This window comes from Neoarius graeffei, chromosome 25 (genome assembly GCF_027579695.1).
Source record: "Neoarius graeffei isolate fNeoGra1 chromosome 25, fNeoGra1.pri, whole genome shotgun sequence".
NCBI classification, from domain to species: Eukaryota; Metazoa; Chordata; class Actinopteri; order Siluriformes; family Ariidae; genus Neoarius; species Neoarius graeffei.
Genome location: NC_083593.1, coordinates 17,110,322 through 17,132,563, shown reverse-complemented (window position 1 = coordinate 17,132,563; position 22,242 = coordinate 17,110,322). Strand labels below are relative to the sequence as shown.

General features: G+C 40.9%; 1 protein-coding gene across 1 annotated transcript in view; it reads left to right on the top strand.

Moving 5' to 3' along the window:
- LOC132873821 (protocadherin Fat 3) overlaps positions 1–22,242 on the top strand; it is a gene marked incomplete at its 3' end in the record, with an annotated part of 161,173 nt that overhangs the window by 124,500 nt on the left and 14,431 nt on the right. Inside the window, exons 22-27 of the mRNA XM_060909620.1 lie at positions 4,098–4,255; positions 5,177–5,639; positions 8,534–8,687; positions 9,525–10,210; positions 15,437–15,529; positions 17,934–17,993. Of these exons, the coding sequence (XP_060765603.1) occupies positions 4,098–4,255; positions 5,177–5,639; positions 8,534–8,687; positions 9,525–10,210; positions 15,437–15,529; positions 17,934–17,993 (1,614 nt within the window). The remainder of the gene's footprint in view (positions 1–4,097; positions 4,256–5,176; positions 5,640–8,533; positions 8,688–9,524; positions 10,211–15,436; positions 15,530–17,933; positions 17,994–22,242) is intronic.

The following is a 22,242-nucleotide window of genomic DNA, read 5'->3' as shown; positions in this document are numbered from 1 at the left end:
CATTGAAAAGAGTACAAAGACAACATATCAGATGTTGAAACTGACAAATTTTATTGTTTTTTGAAAAATATACACTACCGTTCAAAAGTTTGGGGTCACCCAGACAATTTTGTGTTTTCCATGAAAAGTCACACTTTTATTTACCACCATAAGTTGTAAAATGAATAGAAAATATAGTTGACATTTTTCTGGCCATTTTGAGCATTTAATCGACCCCACAAATATGATGCTCCAGAAACTCAATCTGCTCAAAGGAAGGTCAGTTTTATAGCTTCTCTAAAGAGCTCAACTGTTTTTAGCTGTGCTAACATGATTGTACAAGGGTTTTCTAATCATCCATTAGCCTTCTGAGGCAATGAGCAAACATATTGTACCATTAGAACACTGGAGTGATAGTTGCTGGAAATGGGCCTCTATACACCTATGTAGATATTGCACAAAAAACCAGACATTTGAAGCTAGAATAGTTATTTACCACATTAGCAAAGTATAGAGTGTATTTCTGATTAGTTTAAAGTGATCTTCATTGAAAAGAACAGTGCTTTTCTTTCAAAAATAAGGAAATTTCAAAGTGACCCCAAACTTTTGAACGGTAGTGTATGCTCATTTTGAATTTGATGTCAGCAACACGTTTCAGAAAAGTTGGGGACAGGGGCAACAAAAGACTGAAAAAGTTGTGTAATGCTAAAAAACCCTTATTTGGTTAATTGTCAACAGGTCAGTAACATGATTGGGTATAAAAAGAGCATCCCAGAGAGGCGGAGTCTCTCAGAAGTAAAGATGGGCAGGGGTTCACCACTCTGTGAAAGACTGTGTGGGCAACCAGTGCAACAATTTAAGAATAACGTTCCTCACTCTAACATTGCAAAGAATTTGGGGATCACATCATCTATGGTACATAATATCATTAACAGATTCAGAGAATCTGGAGAAATCTCTGAATGCAAGAGACAAGGCTGAAAACTGATATTGGATGCCTGTGATCTTCAGGCCCTCAGGCAACACTGCATTAAAAGCAGACACGTGTCTGTAGTGGAAATCACTGTATGGGTTCAGGAACACTTCAGAAAACCATCGTCTGTGAAAACAGTTCATTAATGCATCCACAAATACAAGTCAAAACCATATATAAATGATATCGAGAAGCACTGCCACCTTCTCTGGGCCCGAGCTCTTTTATGGTGGACTGAGGCGATGTGGGAAATTGTCCTGAGGTCTGACAAATCAAAAATAGAAATTCTTTTTAGAAATCATGGGCACCACCTCCTCCAGGCTAAAGAGGAGAGGGACCATCTGGCTTGTTATCAGTGCAGAGTTCAAAAGCCAACAGCTATAATGGTATGAGGGTGCATTAGTGCAACGACATGGGTAGCTTGTACAGTGGTGATTGAAACTTTGTGAACCCTTTAAAATTTTCTATATTTCTGCATAAATTTGACCTAAAACATCATCAGATTTTCACACAAGTCCTAAAAGTAGATAAAGAGAACCCAGTTAAACAAATGAGACAAAAAATATTATACTTGGTCATTTATTTATTGAGGAAAATGATTCAATATTACATATCTGTGCATGGCAAAAGTATGTGAACCTCAAGGATTAGCAGTTAATTTGAAGGTGAAATTAGAGTCAGGTGTTTCCAATCAATGGGATGACAATCAGGTGTGAGTGGGCACCCTGTTTTATTTAAAGAACAGGGCTCTATCAAAGTCTGATCTTCATAACACATGTTTGTGGAAGTGTATCATGGCATGAACAAAGGAGATTTCTGAGGACCTCAGAAAAAGTGTTGTTGATGCTCATTAGACAGGAAAAGGTGACAAAACCATCTCTAAAGAGTTTGGACTCCACCAAGCCACAGCCAGACAGATTGTGTACAAATGGAAGAATTTCCAGACCATTGTTACCCTCCTGGCAGCATGGTGGATATTTATATATAAATATGACCTAAAACAGCGGCACGGTGGTGTAGTGGTTAGTGCTGTCACCTCACAGCAAGAAGGTCCGGGTTCGAGCCCCGTGGCCGGCGAGGGCCTTTCTGTGTGGAGTTTGCATGTTCTCCCCGTGTCCGCATGGGTTTCCTCCGGGTGCTCTGGTTTCCCCCACAGTCCAAAGACATGCAGGTTAGGTTAACTGGTGACTCTAAATTGACCGTAGATGTGAGTGTGAATGGTTGTCTGTGTTTATGTGTCGGCCCTGTGATGACCTGGCGACTTGTCCAGGGTGTACCCCGCCTTTCGCCTGTAGTCAGCTGGGATAGGCTCCAGCTTGCCTGCGACCCTGTAGAACAGGATAAAGTGGCTAGAGATAATGAGATGAGATGAGATGTTACCATCTCCAGGAGTGGTCAACCAACAAAGATCACTCCAAAAGCAAGGCGTGTAATAGTCGGCGAGGTCACAAAGGACCCCAGGGTAACTTCTAAGCAACTGAAGGCCTCTCTCACATTGGCTAATGTTAATGTTCATGAGTCCACCATCAGGAGAACACTGAACAACAATGGTGTGCATGGCAGGGTTGCAAGGAGAAAGCCACTGCTCTCCAAAAAGAACATTGCTGCTTGTCTGCAGTTTGCTAAAGATCACATGGACAAGCCAGAAGGTTATTGGAAAAATGTTTTGTGGACGGATGAGACCAAAATATAACTTTTTGGTTTAAATGAGAAGCGTTATGTTTGGAGAAAGGAAAACACTGCTTTCCAGCATAAGAACCTTATCCCATCTGAGAAACATGGTGGTAGTATCATGGTTTGGGCCTGTTTTGCTGCATCTGGGCCAAGACGGCTTGCCATCATTGATGGAATAACGAATTCTGAATTAGACCAGTGAATTCTAAAGGAAAATGTCAGGACATCTGTTCATGACCTGAATCTCAAGAGAAAGTGGGTCATACAGCAAGACAACGACCCTAAACACACAAGTCGTTCTACCAAAGAATGGTTAAAGAAGAATAAAGTGAATGTTTTGGAATGGCCAAGTCAAAGTCCTGACCTTAATCCAATCGAAATGCTGTGGAAGGACCTGAAGCGAGTAGTTCATGTGAGGAAACCCACCAACATCCCAGAGTTGAAGCTATTCTGTACGGAGGAATGGGCTAAAATTCCTCCAAGCCGGTGTGCAGGACTGATCAACAGTTACCGTAAACGTTTAGTTGCAGTTATTGCTGCACAAGGGGGTCACACCAGATACTGAAAGCAAAGCTTCACATACTTTTGCCACTCACAGATAGGTAATATTGGATCATTTTCCTCAATAAATAAATGACCAAGTATAATATTTTTGTCTCATTTGTTTAACTGTGTTCTCTTTATCTACTTTTAGGACTTGTGTGAAAATCTGATAATGTTTTAGGTCATATTTATGCAGAAATATAGAAAATTCTAAAGGGTTCACAAACTTTCCAGCACCACTGTACATCTGGGAAGGCATCATTAATGCTGAATGATATATACATGAGCAATATGCTGCCATCCAGACAAAATCTTTTTCAAGGAAGGCCTTCCTTCTTTCAGCAAGACAATGCCAAACCGTTTTCTGCACATATTAAAACTTCATGGCTTTGTAGTAAAAGAGTCCAGGTGCTAAACTGGCCTGCCTGCAGTCCAGACCTGTCTCCCATTCAAAACATTTGGCACATGATGAAGCGCAAAATATGACAAAGGAGACCCCGAACTGTTAAGCAACTGAAATTGTATATCAGGCACTAATGGGACAACATTTCTCTTTCAAAACTACAGCAACTGGTCTCCCCAGTCCCCAAACGTTTACAGAGTGTGTTAAAAGTAGAGGTGATGCAATACAGTGGTAAACATGGCCCTGTCCCAACTTTTTTGAAACGTGTTGCTGACATCAAATTCAAAATGAGCATATATTTTTCAAAAAATATATATAAAATTTCTCAGTTTTAACATTTGATATGTTGTCTTTGTACTATTTTAAATGAAATATAGGGTTTCTATGATTTGCAAATGATCTCATTCTGTTTTTATTTACATTTTACACAGCGTCACAACTTTTTTGGAATTAGGGTTGTAGTACTGTGCGTGTGTGTGTTTCTGTTTTTCTGAGACATGTTTGTGTTTTCTAATGGTCCTGCAGGTCAGACATCTTTGAGTTTTTCAGGAAACAGCTATATTAAGTACAAAGTAACAACTAGCAGTAAGGATCCGGATATGAAGATTGGCTTGAAGATCAGAACCCTGCAGAACAGAGGAGTCATAATGTATAGACATGCTGAGCTCTGCCACATGCTAAAGGTACACACACACACGCAAATATTATTTACTGTTCATTTCTATTACCTTATACTATTTATATTAATGTTATGCTTAAATTCAGATGTAAACTTAAACCTCTGTATCATTTTTGGAAGCTGCAAAATCGAAGACAAGTCTTCAGTGCCTTCATAGTTTCAGGAGGTCTTTTTTTTACCAGACGTCACTAGATACTATACATAGGACCCCACTGGAATATGCTTTCATACATGTACACACAAGCGCACATTCTACCTCTCTGTATTTTGCACAAAAATGTAAGCCACCAAAATTATTTTAAACATTTTTTTGGAAATTATTGACCACAAATGTCCAACCAATTATGTTTAGTACAATTTGGACAAAGTCAGATTCTATTTGAAAACATCTGGACAAATCAATATTGCATTGGAAGTAAATTCAGGATCAGCTATTCTTTTGGGGCGGCACGGTGGTGTAGTGGTTAGCGCTGTCGCCTCACAGCAAGAAGGTCCTGGGTTTGAGCCCCATGGCCGGCGAGGGCCTTTCTGTGCGGAGTTTGCATGTTCTCCCCGTGTCCGCGTGGGTTTCCTCCGGGTGCTCCGGTTTCCCCCACAGTCCAAAGACATGCAGGTTAGGTTAACTGGTGACTCTAAATTGACCGTAGGTGTGAGTGTGAATGGTTGTCTGTGTCTATGTGTCAGCCCTGTGATGACCTGGCGACTTGTTCAGGGTGTACCCTGCCTTTCGCCCATAGTCAGCTGGGATAGGCTCCAGCTTGCCTGCGACCCTGTAGAAGGATAAAGCGGCTAGAGATAATGAGATGAGATGAGCTATTCTTTTGATTTGTCATACTACCACCTGGATTAGTTCTTTAAATGTGCATTCTGCAGTGCATACTCAGCTATTCTGTGTCACTTATGCTCCATCATACTGTGAATTCAGATTGAGGAAGGGCGCCTCTGGTTCCAGTTGGATTGTACCAACAGCCTGGATGTGCTGGGCATCTCTGGGCATCCCATAAATGATGGTGCATGGCATACTGTGGCCTTGGAACTGACTTACAACTACACGCTGCTCTCGCTGGATGACAGCTATGTGGAGCGCTGGCATGCTGCCCAGGTCCCTATTCATCTCTGGCCACCTGGCACCAATGCTTCACTGTTTTTTGGGGCCCAGGTGCTACAGAGAGGTGCACACAGGCACTCCCAGTCATATAATGGTTTCCAGGGCTGCCTGAGTGCTGTAACACTGAATGGCAATGAGCTGCCACTACAGAGTAAGAGGAACCGCCATGGGGAGTTGACAACCATCCGTGAGGTGAAGATGGGCTGCGTGCTCTATCCTAACCCCTGCCTGGGGGTGTCATGCCAGAACGGTGCCACCTGCAATAGTCTGCCATCCGGAGGTAAAATGTGTAGATAAATGTGTCATTAAATATCTCTGAAAGGTTTTAGCTTTTAAGATTTATGTTTGGTAGTAGTGGATTAAAGCAAAGACGATGTCCATTTCCTTTAAGAGCTTTGGTGAGAAACAAAACATGATTTAATAGGCTCTAATTTTGTGCAGGATATTGGACAAAAAAAAGGGACTTTTACAGGTTTGCGATAATGTCTATAAATTATTAAAAGAAAATCTCTAGCAATGAAAACCCAAAAACTGAAAATCCATTTGTTGATTATTGAGCAATTCCTCAATGATAACATTTAAAATTTATTAACAAATTAGAACCAGTGGCATTTCAATTGGTATTTAAAGCTTGGAAAGTACAATCTGGAATCTTACAACAACCTTTATATCTTAACCAACTTATTTAAAGATGTGTATAAATTAATCTAACTGCTTGTGGCCTGTTTAATAATCGACAACCCCAAATCAGAAAAAAAGTTGGGACAGTATGTTGAAATTGAAATTAAAATGGAAAATGATTATTATTTAAAAATCTTTTACCTGTATTGGGGGCGGCACGGTGGTGTAGTGGTTAGCGCTGTCGCCTCACAGAAAGAAGATCCGGGTTCAAGCCCCGTGGCCGGCGAGGGCCTTTCTGTGTGGAGTTTGCATGTTCTCCCCGTGTCCGTGTGGGTTTCCTCCGGGTGCTCCGGTTTCCCCCACAGTCCAAAGACATGCAGGTTAGGTTAACTGGTGACTCTAAACTGACCGTGAGTGTGAATGATTGTCTGTGTCTATGTGTCAGCCCTGTGATGACCTGGCGACTTGTCCAGGGTGTACCCCGCCTTTTGCCCGTAGTCAGCTGGGATAGGCTCCAGCTTGCCTGCGACCCTGTAGAACAGGATAAAGCGGCTAGAGATGATGAGATGAGATGACCTGTATTGCATTCAAAACAATACAACAGCACATTATTTGATGTTTTACCTCATGAATTTTATTGGGTTTTTTCCCCCAAAAAATAAACATTTCAACTTTGATTCTTGCAACACATTTTAAAAAAAGTTGGGGTTGTAAAGCATTTACCACTTTGTAACATTTCTTTTCCTGCTCACAACACTTAAAATACGTTTAGGGATTGAATACATCAAGTGATGAAGCATTTCAGGTGTTATTTTGTCCTACTGTTCCTGTATTTTAATGAATAAAAATAAGGAAAAAACCTGTGAATGAAGTGTGTCCAACTTTTTGACTGGTACTGTATATTCAGTTGAATACATACATAGACAAGATATTTAATGTTCAAACTGAAATGTTATCGTTTTTGAAAAATATACACTCGTTCTGAAATTGATGCCTGTAACATGTTCCAAAACCATTGGGACAGGGGCATGTGTTGCATCACCTATTCTTTTAGTAGCACTCATTAAAGGTTGGGGAATTGAGGGCACTAATTGTTGGAGGTTTGAATGTGAAATTCTTTCCAATACTGACTTGATACATGACTTTAGTTGCTCAACAGTCTGTGGTCTCCATTTTTGTATTTTGTGCTTCATAATGTGCCACACATTTTCAATGGGAGACAGGCAGGCCAGTTTAGCACCTGCACTCTTTTATTATGAAGCCACATTGTTGTGATACACCCCCAGACCATCATAGGTGTCGGCTTTTGAACTCTGTGCTGGTAAAAATCTGGATGGCCCTTTTTCTCTTTCACATGCAGGACACAACGTCGATGATTTCCAAAAACGATTTGAAATGTGGAATTGTTAGGGTTCAAATGTGGCTTGGAACAAGAGAATTCAGCAGTATTTCTGGATGTTGTTGCTATATGGCTTTCTCTTTGCATGGCAGAAGCAGTGGCGAACCGTGTTCACCAAGAACAGTTATTAAACTGTTGGAACTATTCTTAAACTATTTGCCTACACAGTTTTTCACAAGGTGGTGAACCTTGCCCCATCCTTGCTTGTGAATGACTAAGGCTTTCCAATTACCAGTTAACCTGTTTACCTATAGAATGTTTTTTATTTTATTTATTTATTTTTTTTTTGAGGGGGGTGGCACGGTGGTGTAGTGGTTAGCACTGTCGCCTCACAGCAAGAAGGTCCTGGGTTCGAGCCCAGTGGCCGACGAGGGCCTTTCTGTGTGGAGTTTGCATGTTCTCCCCGTGTCCACATGGGTTTCCTCTGGGTGCTCTGGCTTCCCCCACAGTCCAAAGGCATGCAGGTTATGCTAATTGGTGGCTCTAAATTGACCATAGGTGTGAATGTGAGTGTGAATGGTTGTCTGTGTCTATGTGTCAGCCCTTTGATGACCTGGCAACTTGTCCAGGGTGTACCCCACCTTTCGCCCATAGTTAGCTGGGATAGGCTCCAGCTTGCCTGCGACCCTGTAGGACAAGATAAGTGGCTACAGATGATGGACGGATTATTATTTTTTTTTTAGCATTCCACAATTTCCCCAGTCTTTTGTTGCCCCTGTCCCAACATTTTTGGAATGTGTTGCAGGCACCAAATTCAGAATGAGTGTATATCCATCCATCCATCCATCCATCCATTATCTGTAGCTGCTTATCCTGCTCTACAGGGTCGCAAGCAAGCTGGAGCCTATCCCAGCTGACTATGGGTGAGAGGCGGGGTACACCCTGGACAAGTCGCCAGGTTCTCGTAAGGCTGAGTGTATATTTACCAAAAAGAAAAAAAAAGTTTACAAGTTTGAACATTAAATATCTTGTCTTTTGTATTGTATTCTATTGAATATAGGTCAAAAAGGATTTGCAAATCATTGCATTCTGTTTTTATTTATGTTTTACACAGGGTCCCAACTTTTTTGGAATTGGGGTTGTATTTAATTATAATAACTGTCTGATATGACTGCTGGCCATACTTACAGTTCATCATGGTCATGGTCCCACAGCATTTTCCTGCAGTTGCCCACCACAATACACCGGTATGTTCTGTGAGATGGAGGTCTCATCCTGTATCCCCACACCATGTCGGAATAGAGGAGAGTGCAAAGCCGTGGGCAACACTTTTCTTTGTGGCTGCCCAAAAGGCTTCACTGGACTCATGTAAGACTCAGCTTCTACTAATCAAACAATACTGTTTTACACACACACGCACAATTCTAATTCCTCATTGTATTTAATTTGTGATTAGTCATGTAACACTTATTAGGTCGTACTTAATTAAGAATGTCATTATGGCTGGTTATAAGTATTGATGGTTGTTACAGTAATTAGGGTCACGTGGTTCTGTGATTGCTTCCATAATAAGCATAACAAACTGTGGGCTTTGTAGGAAAAGCTTTTCCATAAGAGGGCAGCATTGCTGTAGAGAACTAAGGAAATAGCTTTCAACTCCCAACTCACTAATCACAATTTTGACTGCTGTGTTCAATCTTATAAAATGTAAATAACAATTTACAGACAGACAGTTGCACATATAAATCAAAATGAATGAGACAAAACCCTTATAAAACTTAAAACCATTAAAGTGAAAGAACATTTTAAAAACTTCTGATTGTTCAATATATTAAACGCACTAATACAATTATTTGCCAGTTAACTGCTTTTATCAAATTAAACTTAATTTACAGAAATTGCTCCAAAATTTAAGTCAAAATGGAATTACTTTGCATAAGCACTGGATGGTTAAGAATTATGCAAGCCTTTTGCATGAAAGATCATTAAAATTTAACGTATTTAATTACTTCTTGATGGCTTTTGAACTGTATGGTCTGCTTATGAATTACTTAGATCCAATGATTATAAATTCTCTTAAATATGAATAATTAAAACAAAATATTTCCCTTTATCTTGGGCTGTTATTATATCAAAAATTGCAGAATGTGATTGAAAAACCAACAAACAAAATGAAAGATGACTGACTGATATCAATTACCACAGATGCGATGAGGATGTGAACGAGTGTGACAGAGAGGAGTGTGAGAACGGCGGCACGTGTGTGAACACGTTCGGTGCATTCTACTGTAATTGCACAGCTGGCTTTGAGGGCCAGTTCTGTGGACAGCCATCAGCAGGTGTAGTGGGAACACAGGCCGAGATGTCATCCTACATTGGCCCAGCAGAAGTGATTGGCATTGGCGTTTTGCTTTTTGTGGTGTTGGTGCTTCTCATTCTGCTGGCTGTTTTCCATAAGAAGCTTCTACGCAAGGACTGGGTCAGCGCTGAGTCAGCAGGTATCTCCACAGGAAATGGCTATCGCCTGCGTGAAATGTGTGCAGGTGCTGAGGGCACTGGAGGGCCTCCACAGGTCATGGTGCGCCCTACTGCTTACACAACACCCCGGTGTCAGGGAGAGAAATCAGCAGGTCTTGGCAATGTCTCATTCCCACCTCCAATGGGTACATTTCAGATAACATCACACAACCTGGGCATAGCCAGAAGAGGGGTAGCTGTGTGTAGTGTTGCTCCAAATCTGCCTTCGTTGTTGCCCAACTTCCCCCTCCGCAGACCTCCTTGGGAGGATGATGATGATGATGAGGAGGACGACGACGAATGTGAAGCTCAAGCCTTCAAATGGCAAGATAGAAAGTATTGGGCAGATGGACCGGAAATTAGCACAAAATGGGGTAAAGAGATGATCACATTAACACGTACTGTACACTCCATACACACTTATTTAACTCTCACTTGTCACAGATAATGAAAAGGTGACTAAAAAGCTTTGCTTCAAGAGCAGGTGAAGAAAGAGTTAAATCTTGCACACAATTGTGTGAAATTACATCAAGTGCATTCATTACATTTACTTAAATTTTTGGTTCCTAGACAAATCAAGAATCTGATTACTCATGCTTTATAATTTCATGTTTTGTCATCTTGTCTGGTCCTGGTTTTTTATAACTGAACTTTTTTTTAGTATTGAGCAAGATTTTAGGAACTGTTATAAGCTCCTGCAGTCTATCATGGTGCCATGAGAAATTCAGCAAAAAGAAAAGGATTTAACCACTGTATGAAACACTGACAATTCATGCTTATGTTGAAAACGGTATAACAGAGCAATTACTAGATATGCTTTAGCTATATTATTACGATTTTTTAAAGTAAGAAATAGAATATGCAGAAACAAACGGCAGTGAAGTAATAACTAGGTATTCTTGGGTTTCACGTGACGTCACATCCGCCTTATTAGTTATTCAAAACTTTAGCTGGTGGTCTACCAAAGCTCAGTTGATAAAGTGTTTGTATGGAGAAGGTACATTGCTTGCATGAAAAATGCCTTACACTTGCGTTGTTTTAGGTTGTTCGAATCGATCAAACCGTGAAACTGATAAAAGTTTCTTCAGGGTTCCCTATGAACTAATTAAAAAAGGGTGAACAAACACAAGATTTCACAAAAAGACATCAAGAAAGGTGGCTTTTGAACCTTTCACTGAAATCGAAGGGAGCCGAGTTGAAGCATGCTCGAGTTTGCAGTGATCACTTGATGAAAGGTTCGTATCTCCCTCTCAGCTCTGTCCTTCGTGTTTTCCAAGTACTTTTCTTGCTGTGTCATTATTTTACGTTACTTTTTTTGAGTCACGAAGCGCTAAAGTCCCCAGCTGTTTCTTTGTTCCTCACAAAGTCCATATGCATGGAGTTTGCAACAAAATTCTTACCCAGCCATACAGTTACAATGCGCCGTGATCACTTCTCCGTCTTGTTTAACTAAGATCCAGGTCTTTAAGGGGTTTCTGATAATCTTTGTGAGTGATTTACCTGAGAGATAAGAGCCAACACAAGTGAGAATCAAGCGAACTGTTGTTTGTTTACACTTCAACTTGCAGGGCTTTGTTGTAAAGATGCGAACGAAAAACTTACAAAATACATACACGGGCAAAAACAATACAGGATTCATTCAGCAGCGACTTGATACCGAGGGCCTTTACCCAGCCATATGCAAAAAAGTTGTAAGCCTCCATACTCTTCCACGCTTTCATCTGTTTTGCGGTGTAGAAGGACGTCTGCAACACCAGATAGTTCGAGATGTCGGGCAACTGGACTGAAGGGTAGTTTTCGAGATTGTATGACAAATCCTTCTTTCCCAGACTGTAGGGGTCGATTCCATTGCACATAGCAATCTTCTGAATAGATCTAAAGCGAGCAGTGGCTTCTAGATTATGAGCGTACTCTGATAAGTTATCGCTAGTTGTTTGCACTACGGCAGCCGTTTTGGTTTGGTAGACCACCAGCTATTTTACCGGATGTAAAAGTCATGTGACTGAAACCCAAGAATAGACCCCTTGCACTGATGTCATATTTACGTTAGCAACCGTCACTATCCTAGACCTGAGGGACAAGCGAACTTTGTTTACATACTGTACACATACTGAAGCCAAGCGAAGCTGTCCGGCATCTGTTGCTGTTATCCGAAGAAAACTACAGCTAAAAAAGCTCTACTCCCGGATTACTTGGATAGTCTTAGTCAGAAAGAAGCGAATGATAAATATACATGGAAATTAGAGTTTATTAGCAGTTCTGATCTGTACAAAATTCCTCAAAATGACTGGAGTGACGGTGCAGATTTGTGGCCTAGCATTAGCTACATGTTGGAATATACCTTCTTTTTCCTGAAGAGTCCTGACACGGAAGTACAGTTAAAAAAAACTACAAAAGCAAGAAAACCTTCTTTGTGTAAAGAATTTTTCCCGACATCAGCTTTTGGGAGCACAATGTTACGAAAGCCAAAGCATTTACTCTCAAAGGACTCCGACCTGAACTGTGGGCTAGATGGTATTCCTGGCCCTCCATGTCTCATCAATTCCAAGAACATGTAGTTACAGAGCTATTTACACTCTAGCATTTACACTACCGTTCAAAAGTTTGGGGTCACTTTGAAATTTCCTTATTTTTGAAAGAAAAGCACTGTTCTTTTCAATGAAGATCACTTTAAACTAATCAGAAATACACTCTATACAGTACATTGCTAATGTGGTAAATGACTATTCTAGCTGCAAATATCTGGTTTTTGGTGCAATATCTCCATAGGTGTATAGAGGCCCATTTCCAGCAACTATCACTCCAGTGTTCTAATGGTACAATGTGTTTGCTCATTGCCTCAGAAGGCTAATGGATGATTAGAAAACCCTTGTACAATCATGTTAGCACAGCTGAAAACAGTTTAGCTCTTTAGAGAAGCTATAAAACTGACCTTCCTTTGAGCAGATTGAGTTTCTGGAGCATCACATTTGTGGGGTCGATTAAATGCTCAAAATGGCCAGAAAAATGTCTTGACTATGTTTTCTATTCATTTTACAACTTATGGTGGTAAATAAAAGTGTGACTTTTCATGGAAAACACAAAATTGTCTGGGTGACCCCAAACTTTTGAACGGTAGTGTATACAGTGATGCTTATTATTGTTTAAACAATCTCTGAAGTGTTATTATTTGTAAAATAACAAAATATCTTGCTCTAGACTTCCAAACAATATTGTAAGATTTTTAAAAAAAATTTTTTTAAATAGTGGATGGTATAATAATTGCAAACACTGACAGAATCAGCACATTCCAGTTGTAACTATAGTCATATAGTAACTATAATCACCCTTGTAATAATAATTTCAATAAACAGTTAATGTTCAGTTCCCTCTTCATTTATTCTCTATTGAAAAGGCACAGCTGAGGCAACGTTTACATTAGACCGTATCTGTCTCGTTTTCTTCGCGGATGCACTGTTCGTTCACATTAAAACGCCGGGAAACGCCGGGAAACGGGAATCTGCCAGAGCCCACGTATTCAATCCAGTTCGTGTCTGATCCGGTGCTGTGTAAACATTGAGGAACGAGGATACGCTGTGCTGAGCTCTAGCTGACGTCGTCATTGGACAACGTCACTGTGACATCCACCTTCCTGATTCGCTGGCATTGGGATCTCACACACAGCGGCTCAGTCCCGAATCACTGCTCGTGCGCTTCACTCGCACGCTCTGTGAGCTGCACAGGGCCGGAGTGCGCACCCTCCAGAGGGCACTCGCTGTTCAGGGCGGAGTGATTTGGAGCGCAGGAGGAAGCGCTGAGCCGCACTGAGGTTTATTTACACATTTCAACCTCCTTCAGGCGCTTAAACTCAGTGAGAACATGAACATCACAGCCAGGTGTGTTTATCTGCTGGAGAAGGTGTTCGCTTGCCATCCTTCCACTTGCAAGTGGTGAGTGACTTGCGCATGCCCGATATGCACTGGGATCATGTGACGTGCCGTCTAATTAGTCATGTGATTAGCGTATCCGTGTATTGGCGTTGCTGTGTGCACGCGAATCGTGTATTGGCGTTGCTGTGTGTACGCGAATCGTTTTAAAAACGTTAATCTGATGATCCACTGATTCGAAATAATGTAAACAGGGCCTGAGTCACACAGGTTGATCAGCGTGTAACGAACAGTAACAATTTTATCCGAAATCATTTTTCCTGCCTTAGTTGATTTATTTTCATTTCACGTGCGTGCAGCTGTTGTAAAGTTGTGTGTTTGTGTAGAACACTCTCAAACTGTGGATTCATTTCTACACTCTGACTCCATGGTGACATTTTGCACAGGACTGGGTTCCTCTGATAACAGAAACAAAGCTCCAGCTCTCTCTGCTCTTATTCTTTTCTGTTCTTTCAGGATATATTGTGCATGTCACTCCTCGTTGTTTTTTTTTACTGAGTTATGTCCAAGTTGTTTGAAACCAATCTGGGTTTTCCATGTTGAATAAGGCAGCTGCTTCACCTGTAAGAAAATCAAACACTTTCATGAAGAAGCTGACTCGAATGCGAGCAGAAAAAAATAAAACGAGATTCTTAAGCAAACTCTTCCATACTCACTTCCGACTTTCTGTTTTTTAAAAATACATTTTAAATACAATCGTGAATTTCTCTGGAGTTTTCAGGCTTATGCCCAGGTCAGACGGCAGAAAGATGGATGCTGCGACCTACGATCGGTCGGGTGGTGTCTGATCACAGGTGGACGCAGGCATTTTGTGTCAAATCCTTCATTGTGGTCAGACGTATTGCAAGACGCAGAGTTTTTAAGCTGAATCAACCAGTCGGAAGCAGGTGCAGCTAGATGCAGGTTGATGCAGCATGCAGAAAACCTTTAAAAACTATAAGGCCATAAGACTGCTCGCAGGTTGTTGTAAACTATTTGCAGGTTCCGTCTGCGTCTACTTGCGATGCATCGCAGCCATCTCTAAAGACTTGTCTTCCCCTGCGTCAGCCTGTGTCTAGCTGCCACTACCTGCTTCAACCTGCAATTGGTTGGTTAAGCGTTGCACGAGCGCCTGCCTCTACATGCGTCAACCTGCTATTTGCACTGACTGGAAGCAAATCGCAGCTGAAATGCGAACAGATCGTGATCCACTTGCATAAACCTGCCTCTACTAAAGACCCTCTGAAACACTCTGCCGTTATCTGCGTCGTCGTGCGTCAATGCAAGACCAGTCTTGCATGTACCTGTGATTTTGTTATCGCAGGTAGACGCAAGTAGTTGAAAACTAGTTGCAGCCTGCCGTCTGACCTGGGCATAAGCTCCTTTCCTCATATTCTCTTTAGTCACTCATTTCTTCATTGTTCTTGAAGCATTTGCTTGCCTTTGTTAACATTTTTCTTGATAGTGGGGAGACGGTAGAACCTTTTGGCTATTTCTCAATTTGAACAACCCAAAACAGTGCAAAAATGAACCATATTGAAGACAGATTAAGCCTTGCTTACACGAAAGACAGTGTCTGTTTGTTTGACCCCCAGGTGTAATTATCACGTGATGCGTGACATCATGCACAAGAGGCCTATTGAAGCATTTCATCAAAGTGTGTGTGTGTCTAACCTCTGCTCTATTCCCTTGTAGAATCCAATAGTACAGTGGAAGAGGCCTCTTGTTTTTCAGATAGCAGTACAAGTGACGCTCCCTCTGCCAGATCTGACTTGCGCGATGACAACGGTGAGGCTACATTCATCATATCAACTATGCATCTTCTACTGTACCCCATCCCATATTAGCTCTCACCACTCCCACCACATTGGCCATGACCAACTCCTTGTGTACGATGCCATGCATTTTATGATGATATTTCCTAAGGATAGTTACATCTTAAGACTGTGAAATTATAAGGATCCACCTGGCATTTCTGTGCTCATAGTCACAACATGCAGCAGCAACGATAATTCAGTTAAATTTAGAAAGCAAACAGGTGTTCTAATGAACAACTTCACTGTGTACTGCTAAAATGTTCTGCTTATCAGCAATAGTACTTCAAATGAAACTGAGAACGTATACACTTCAATTAAATTTGATTTGTACAATGCTTTTAAGAATAGAGAATATCACAAAGCAACTTTACAGAAATCTGGATATAGATTTACAGTGTCTTGCAAAAGTATTCACCCCCTTTTGTCTGAAACCCCTAAATAAGAGTTGGTCCAACCAATTCACTTCATAAGTCACATCATTAGTTGATTAAGATCTACCTGTGTGCAATCAAAGTGTCACATGATCTGTCACATGATGTCTGTATAAATCAACCTGTTCTGGAAGGACCCTGACTCTACAACACTATTAAGCAAGCAACATGAGAACCAAGGAGCCTCCAAACAGGTCAGAGACAAAGTTGTGGAGAAGTATGGATCAGGGTTGGGTTATAAAAAATATCCCAAACTTTGAATATCCCACGGAGCTCCATTAAATCCATTATAGCAAAATGGAAAGAATATGGCACCACTACAAACCTGACAAGAGAAGGCCGCCCACCAAAACTTACAGACCAGGCAAGGAGGGCATTAATCAGAGATGCAACAAAGACACCAAAGATAACACTGAAGGAGCTGCAAAGATCCACAGCGGAGATGGGAGTATCTGTCCATAGAACACCTTTAAGCTGTACACTCCATAGAGTGGAGCTTTATGGAAGAGTGGCCAGAAAAAAAGCCATTGCTTAAGAAAACGCATTTGGAGTTTGCCCAACAGCATGTGGCAGACACCCCAAAGACATGGAAGATTCTCTGGTCAAAGAGATTATAATGGATCTTTTTGGCCATCATGGGAAATGCCATGTGTGGTGCAAACCCAACACCCTGAGAACACCATTCCTACAGTGAAGCATGGTGGTGGCAGCATCATGCTGTGGGGATGTTTTTCATCTGCAGGGACACGAAAGCTGGTCAGGACTTAAGGAAGGATGGATGGCACTAAATACAGGGCAATTCTGGAGGAAAACCTGTTTAAGTCAGCCAGAGGTTTGAGACTGGGGCGAAGGTTCATGTTCCAGCCAGACTATGATCCTATGACATACTGCTAAAGCTACACTGGAGTGGTTTAAAGGGAAACATTTAAATGTCTTGGAATGGCCTAGTCAAAGCCCGGACTGCAATCCAATTGAGAATCTGTGGCATAACTTGAAGATTGCTGTACACCAACGCAACCCATCTAACTTGAAGGAGTTGGAAGAGTTTTGCCTTGAGGAATGGGCAAAAATCCCAGTGGCTAGATTTGCTAAGCTAATAGAGACATACCCCAAGAGACTTGCAGCTGTAACTGCAGCAAAAGATGGCTCTATAAAGTCTTGACTTTTTTTGGGGGGGCGGGGGGGGGTGAATACCTATGCACACTCAAGATTTGGGTTTTTTTTTCTCTTCATCTTAATTATTGTTTGTGTCACAATAAAACCACAATTTTCACCTTTAAAGTGGTAGGCATGTTGTGTAAATCAAATGGTGCTAACCCCCCAAAAAAATCAATTTTAATTTCAACTTGTAATGTGACAAAACAGGACAAACACCAAGGGGGGTGAATACTTTTGCAAGACATTGTAGGTCTCTAATGAGCAAGCCAAAAGTGATGGTGGCAAGGAAAAATGTCAGCAACAGCAGAAGATGAGTTACAAGTGCAAAAAGTTTTGATTAGCATCAAAATAAATCAGGGAGGTCTGTAAGGTGAGAGGATCCTAACCCCAAACCTAACTTAACATAATAGTTATTAATTATTCACTTAATTAGGATGGCCTGATTGATAGTTGACTGAATACTGGAGGATTAGTGGCAATGCTCCTTTGGAAAAAACAAGCAGGTGTAGCAGGCCAGAACCAGTAAAAACAGTAATTGTAGCACGGTTGTCTAAAATATGCCCATACAATACAACACACGCAGATTTAAAGTGTTTCCATTTTTTCTGACTTATGATTTATGATGAAGTAAATAATTCCTGATTAAATAAATTTCATACTCTTAGTGTGATACAAGATAAATGAATCATAACATGCTTATATTTTCTATTTGACAAAACTGCTATAGTGTAATAAATTAGTCCTTTATTGTCTGGTGCTGATTTGTTTGCTTAAACCTCAAATTAGCTTCCATCGTGACAGTGATACGGCGGGTCAGTGATGCAGTGGACAACAGTGAAAATGAAGGTATGATGATATCTGTATTCTGTCCTTGATCTTTTAATTTTAATAATATATACATTTTAATAATAAAACACCTGCCATATATCGATAGGCTTCACAATAGGGATGTTCCACAATGGCAGTAACTTTTTCTGTATCTGTACCTGTTTAATGCCCCAAAAAATTAGTATCTGCTTGTGTATTCTACTGTAAAAATGAAGTAATTTTCATTCACAGTCTGTAAAACCAAATAGTAATTTTCAGAACATAACTTTATTAACTTTAGTAAACTCCTGAAACAGGTTTCCTTTGGAACTACAGTAGATATTTTTCTATAATTTCTCTAATGTAAGCAAGATATTCAAAGCAACAGCATATTTCCCAAATTAACAAACTGAAAGTACAAGTTTTTCAATATTAAAAAGAAAATAAATGAATTTGTGTGTGGGGGGGCACATCTCTCTCTCTCTCTCTCTCTCTCTCTCTCTCTCTCTCTCTCTCTCTGTGGATAATCGCACCATTATTAACCACTGTTAACTTGTTTCCTTCAAAAAGATATGGGGAAAAACAAGAAAATATGTTGATCTCCTATGCATGAGCGTAGAAAAGTTTCCAATTTTTTTATTTTAATTTTAATTTTTGTGGTTTTTGAGTTATAGTTGGGAATTATACCACAACCTGGCAACCTTTCTCATAACTTTGGCCGACTATTCTTTAAAATTCAACAATAAAGATAGAAAACATTTTTTTTTGGATCCCTAAATGCTTTTTAAAAAATACTTGTATTAATTCCTATTTGTAGTCATTTCGGATGCATTATGTGTTCAATCCAAGTAATGTGTTATTCAGTTACAACCTTACTCAGCATAGTATGTACGTAATCGATATATAATGTGTGTAAATGTTATTGTAAACAATTACATTCTCAGCCCAGAGGGATATGCTGTCTAACAAGAAAGCATATGAACAGTCTTGAAAATGTTCTATGTGTTTAATCACAGTCAAAGATTAACTGTCAGAATTGTATTTCAATTTTCTTTCCTTGCAGACCATCAGGCCACCAGGGTTCCTTCAGGAACTAGTGAAGTTTTCCACTTTGCTTGCTTGTGACCATGACCCCACATGTGTGACCTATCAGAGGTCCCTGCTGTGTCATGCTTGACTTATTTTCCATTCTCATCTTGTTGAGAAGTTGAGGAAGTGGATTCAGCTTTTTGCAAAATTTCTTATTCTTAAATTTGCACAATTATATAGTGTGTTGATGTACGCCATGCTTGATGGTAATTCAAAATCTTGAATTTGCTACAAATAGCTGTGCCACTGAACAAGATCCATGACCTCTTATGCATGAGTTGTTGAAACTTTGTTAACTTTCCCAACCTCTTGTGTATTTCAAGGTAGGATGGCGAGCTATGTGTTCTGCCAAGCCCTGATGGGATTAGATGATGAACATGATCTATGTTCATCACAAATGAACATTTGTGACAGGCACTTACAGAGCTCTGCCCTTACTGCATCATAATGCTGTTCGTAATGCACAAAGTGCCCCTCACAGCCTATGGAAACACTTGCTATTAGTCATCTTCCTCTACTGCTGCATAGCTGGAATGAGAAGTGAAACAAGCAGCACGTATGGCAGCAGAGCTCACTGGTAAGAAGAAGCTAAGCTCCTTTGAAGCATGACAGTGTCAGGAACAGAAGTGGGCAGAAGACCATTTCAGCGGGACAGGACTGTGCGTCTTACTGCATTGGAGCACAGAGTAGAGAAGTTGGCTTTGCTCATAGACCAAATGCAAGTGCTGTTAACACTGATACAACTGTGCAGTGAAGTGCAAAGGAGCTTAGTAGCTTATGCATACAGAAACAGACACTGAGATACTTTCAGTGGCTTGAGGCTCACTTTGGCAGAGAGTCCTGATAGCCTGTCACTAAAGTATCTGGTGTGTGTCAGAGTGTAATTCAGGAGTGTTACTCCAGCTGCAGTGGCAAATGTGCTACAGCCTGGTATTAACAATGCCGAGTGAAAAGGAAGGTGGATCTTCAATGAAGCACAGCTTCAGTGAGTGGGCCACAATGTTTCAACCAGTGTTGTAGTCGAGTCACTAAACCTCAAGTCCGACTCCAGTCTCGAGTCCCCAGTGTTCAAGTCCGAGTCAAGTCCAAGTCATTAAAGAAAATTTTGAGTCAAGCCCACTAATGATCCAAGTCAAGTCCGAGAACAAGACTCCAACCGCACCATTTGATAGTGGCTGCTGCTGCCTTTATGTGAAACCATCCCTGCTACTGTGTTGGACTAACGTTACTGCTTGACTGCCCCATTTTAGTTAATAGGCTACAGACAAAAAACTTGTTCATCGCTCAGCAAGCCCCGCCCACTATCAACAGGGTAAATAACATGAGAGAGGGTTAACACTAGCTAGTTCATCGGTCAGTAACCAAGCCCCACTATCAACAGGACAATGAACATACTGTAGTGTGTCACTTGCTTCTCCAGGTGTAGTATTGCCAAATGACTATTGAAGTTCGAGGCTGTCCCCGTCGTCTCCTCGATAGCTCTTCTACATATGGAACACACAGCAGTGCATTTTTTCCCACTGCACGAAAAGTCTGTATAAGCAAAGTGGACAATCCTAGGGGCATTCTTTCCAAGCCTTTTAGTGCCATTTACGTTAGTTTGTTCCTGAACATGACGTATGAACAGGTGAATGTGCATTCTCTTGCACAAAATTAGTACAAAAATTAATGTAGATATAAATATCTTATGCCAAATTATTATGGTGTGTTACAAAAATAAAGAAAAAATCCAAGTCCTCATCTCCAATTTACAAGTCTGAATGCAGTTAATGCACAAGTCCGAGTCCAAGTCATCATTCTGCCCTGGCAGTCCAGAACATAAGGAAGTAGTAGTAGAAGTAATGGCAGGTCACTTAAATTTGGTTTTACAACTAAGTAGTACCTGCCAGTGGGCTAGAATTTAACCCATCTTTCTTGCAGCTACATTCCTGAATGATGGGCATATAATTGTGAGTTCAGCATAAGTGTATTATTTCTAAATCTCTAAACTCCCACCCCAAATCCAGTTTTCAATTTTATGTTTTAAAGTGCATGGACACATACTGCATATGACTGTGCAAATGTTTTAGGCACTCTACATTTTTTTTTAAATATAAATTTAAAAAAAATCTTGCCTCATTTACTACATTCGCAGGAAACTAAAAATGGATTTCTAAACATTATTTTTAATTCAATATTGCAGCAAAAGTTTTGTAGTTTGTTCATTATTAGGACATATTCCATAGTAGACCACATTTATGATTAAAAAAAGGAATAAACATGATCAACTGTGAGCTACTGCTCACTTACGCATACCCCCACTCTCACCTATATCAGAATGCAAGCAATCGAAGGAATAGGACACTTATTATGAATGTTGACTTCAACAAATAATTAACCCTGAAACAAGTAAGGAGCAGTGTTCTCCACAGGTATTTCAAATAGTATCCTGGTAAACTGTCATTTTGAAATAGCAGTTTTCTTCTTGAAATAGTGTCAAAATCCACCCTATATGTTTTGTAAATACATTCATTCAGTAAACAGTCGATGTGCAACAGATCTGAAAATGGTATACATGGTATAGAACCCCAAGCTGAAGCTTGGTACCAAATATCAAGCAGGTGTTATTTGTAGTTGCTAAGAAAAGTACAGGTAGTCGTTGACTTACGACCTATGCGACTTACGACCATCTGGTTATGACTGGCAAGTGTTTCCCAGCTGAGCTAGCTGAGCATACGACAGTTTCCGCCCCAGCTCCCGGCAGCGCCTCTCCCCGCGTACAACAGTTTCCGCCCCAACTCCAGGCACATGTGCAGTCTCTCTCGCGCACCCTCGCGCACTCCGTCATACACTTTCCGCCCCAGCTCCAGGCACATGCGCAGTCTCTCTCGCGCACTACGTCATACAGTTTCCGCCCCAGCTCCTGGTTTATGAAACGAGCAAATGCTCCCGCCAGCCCAAGCGCTTCAACAGCTGATGATGACATAGACGACCCACAAGCACCAGTGATGCCAGCGGTCACTAAATTTAGTATTTTGCTATGTTTTACATTTGTCACAGCAGCATATTATCTCATCTCATTATCTCTAGCCGCTTTATCCTTCTACAGGGTCGCAGGCAAGCTGGAGCCTATCCCAGCTGACTATGGGCGAAAGGCGGGGTACACCCTGGACAAGTCGCCAGGTCATCACAGGGCTGACACATAGACACAGACAACCAT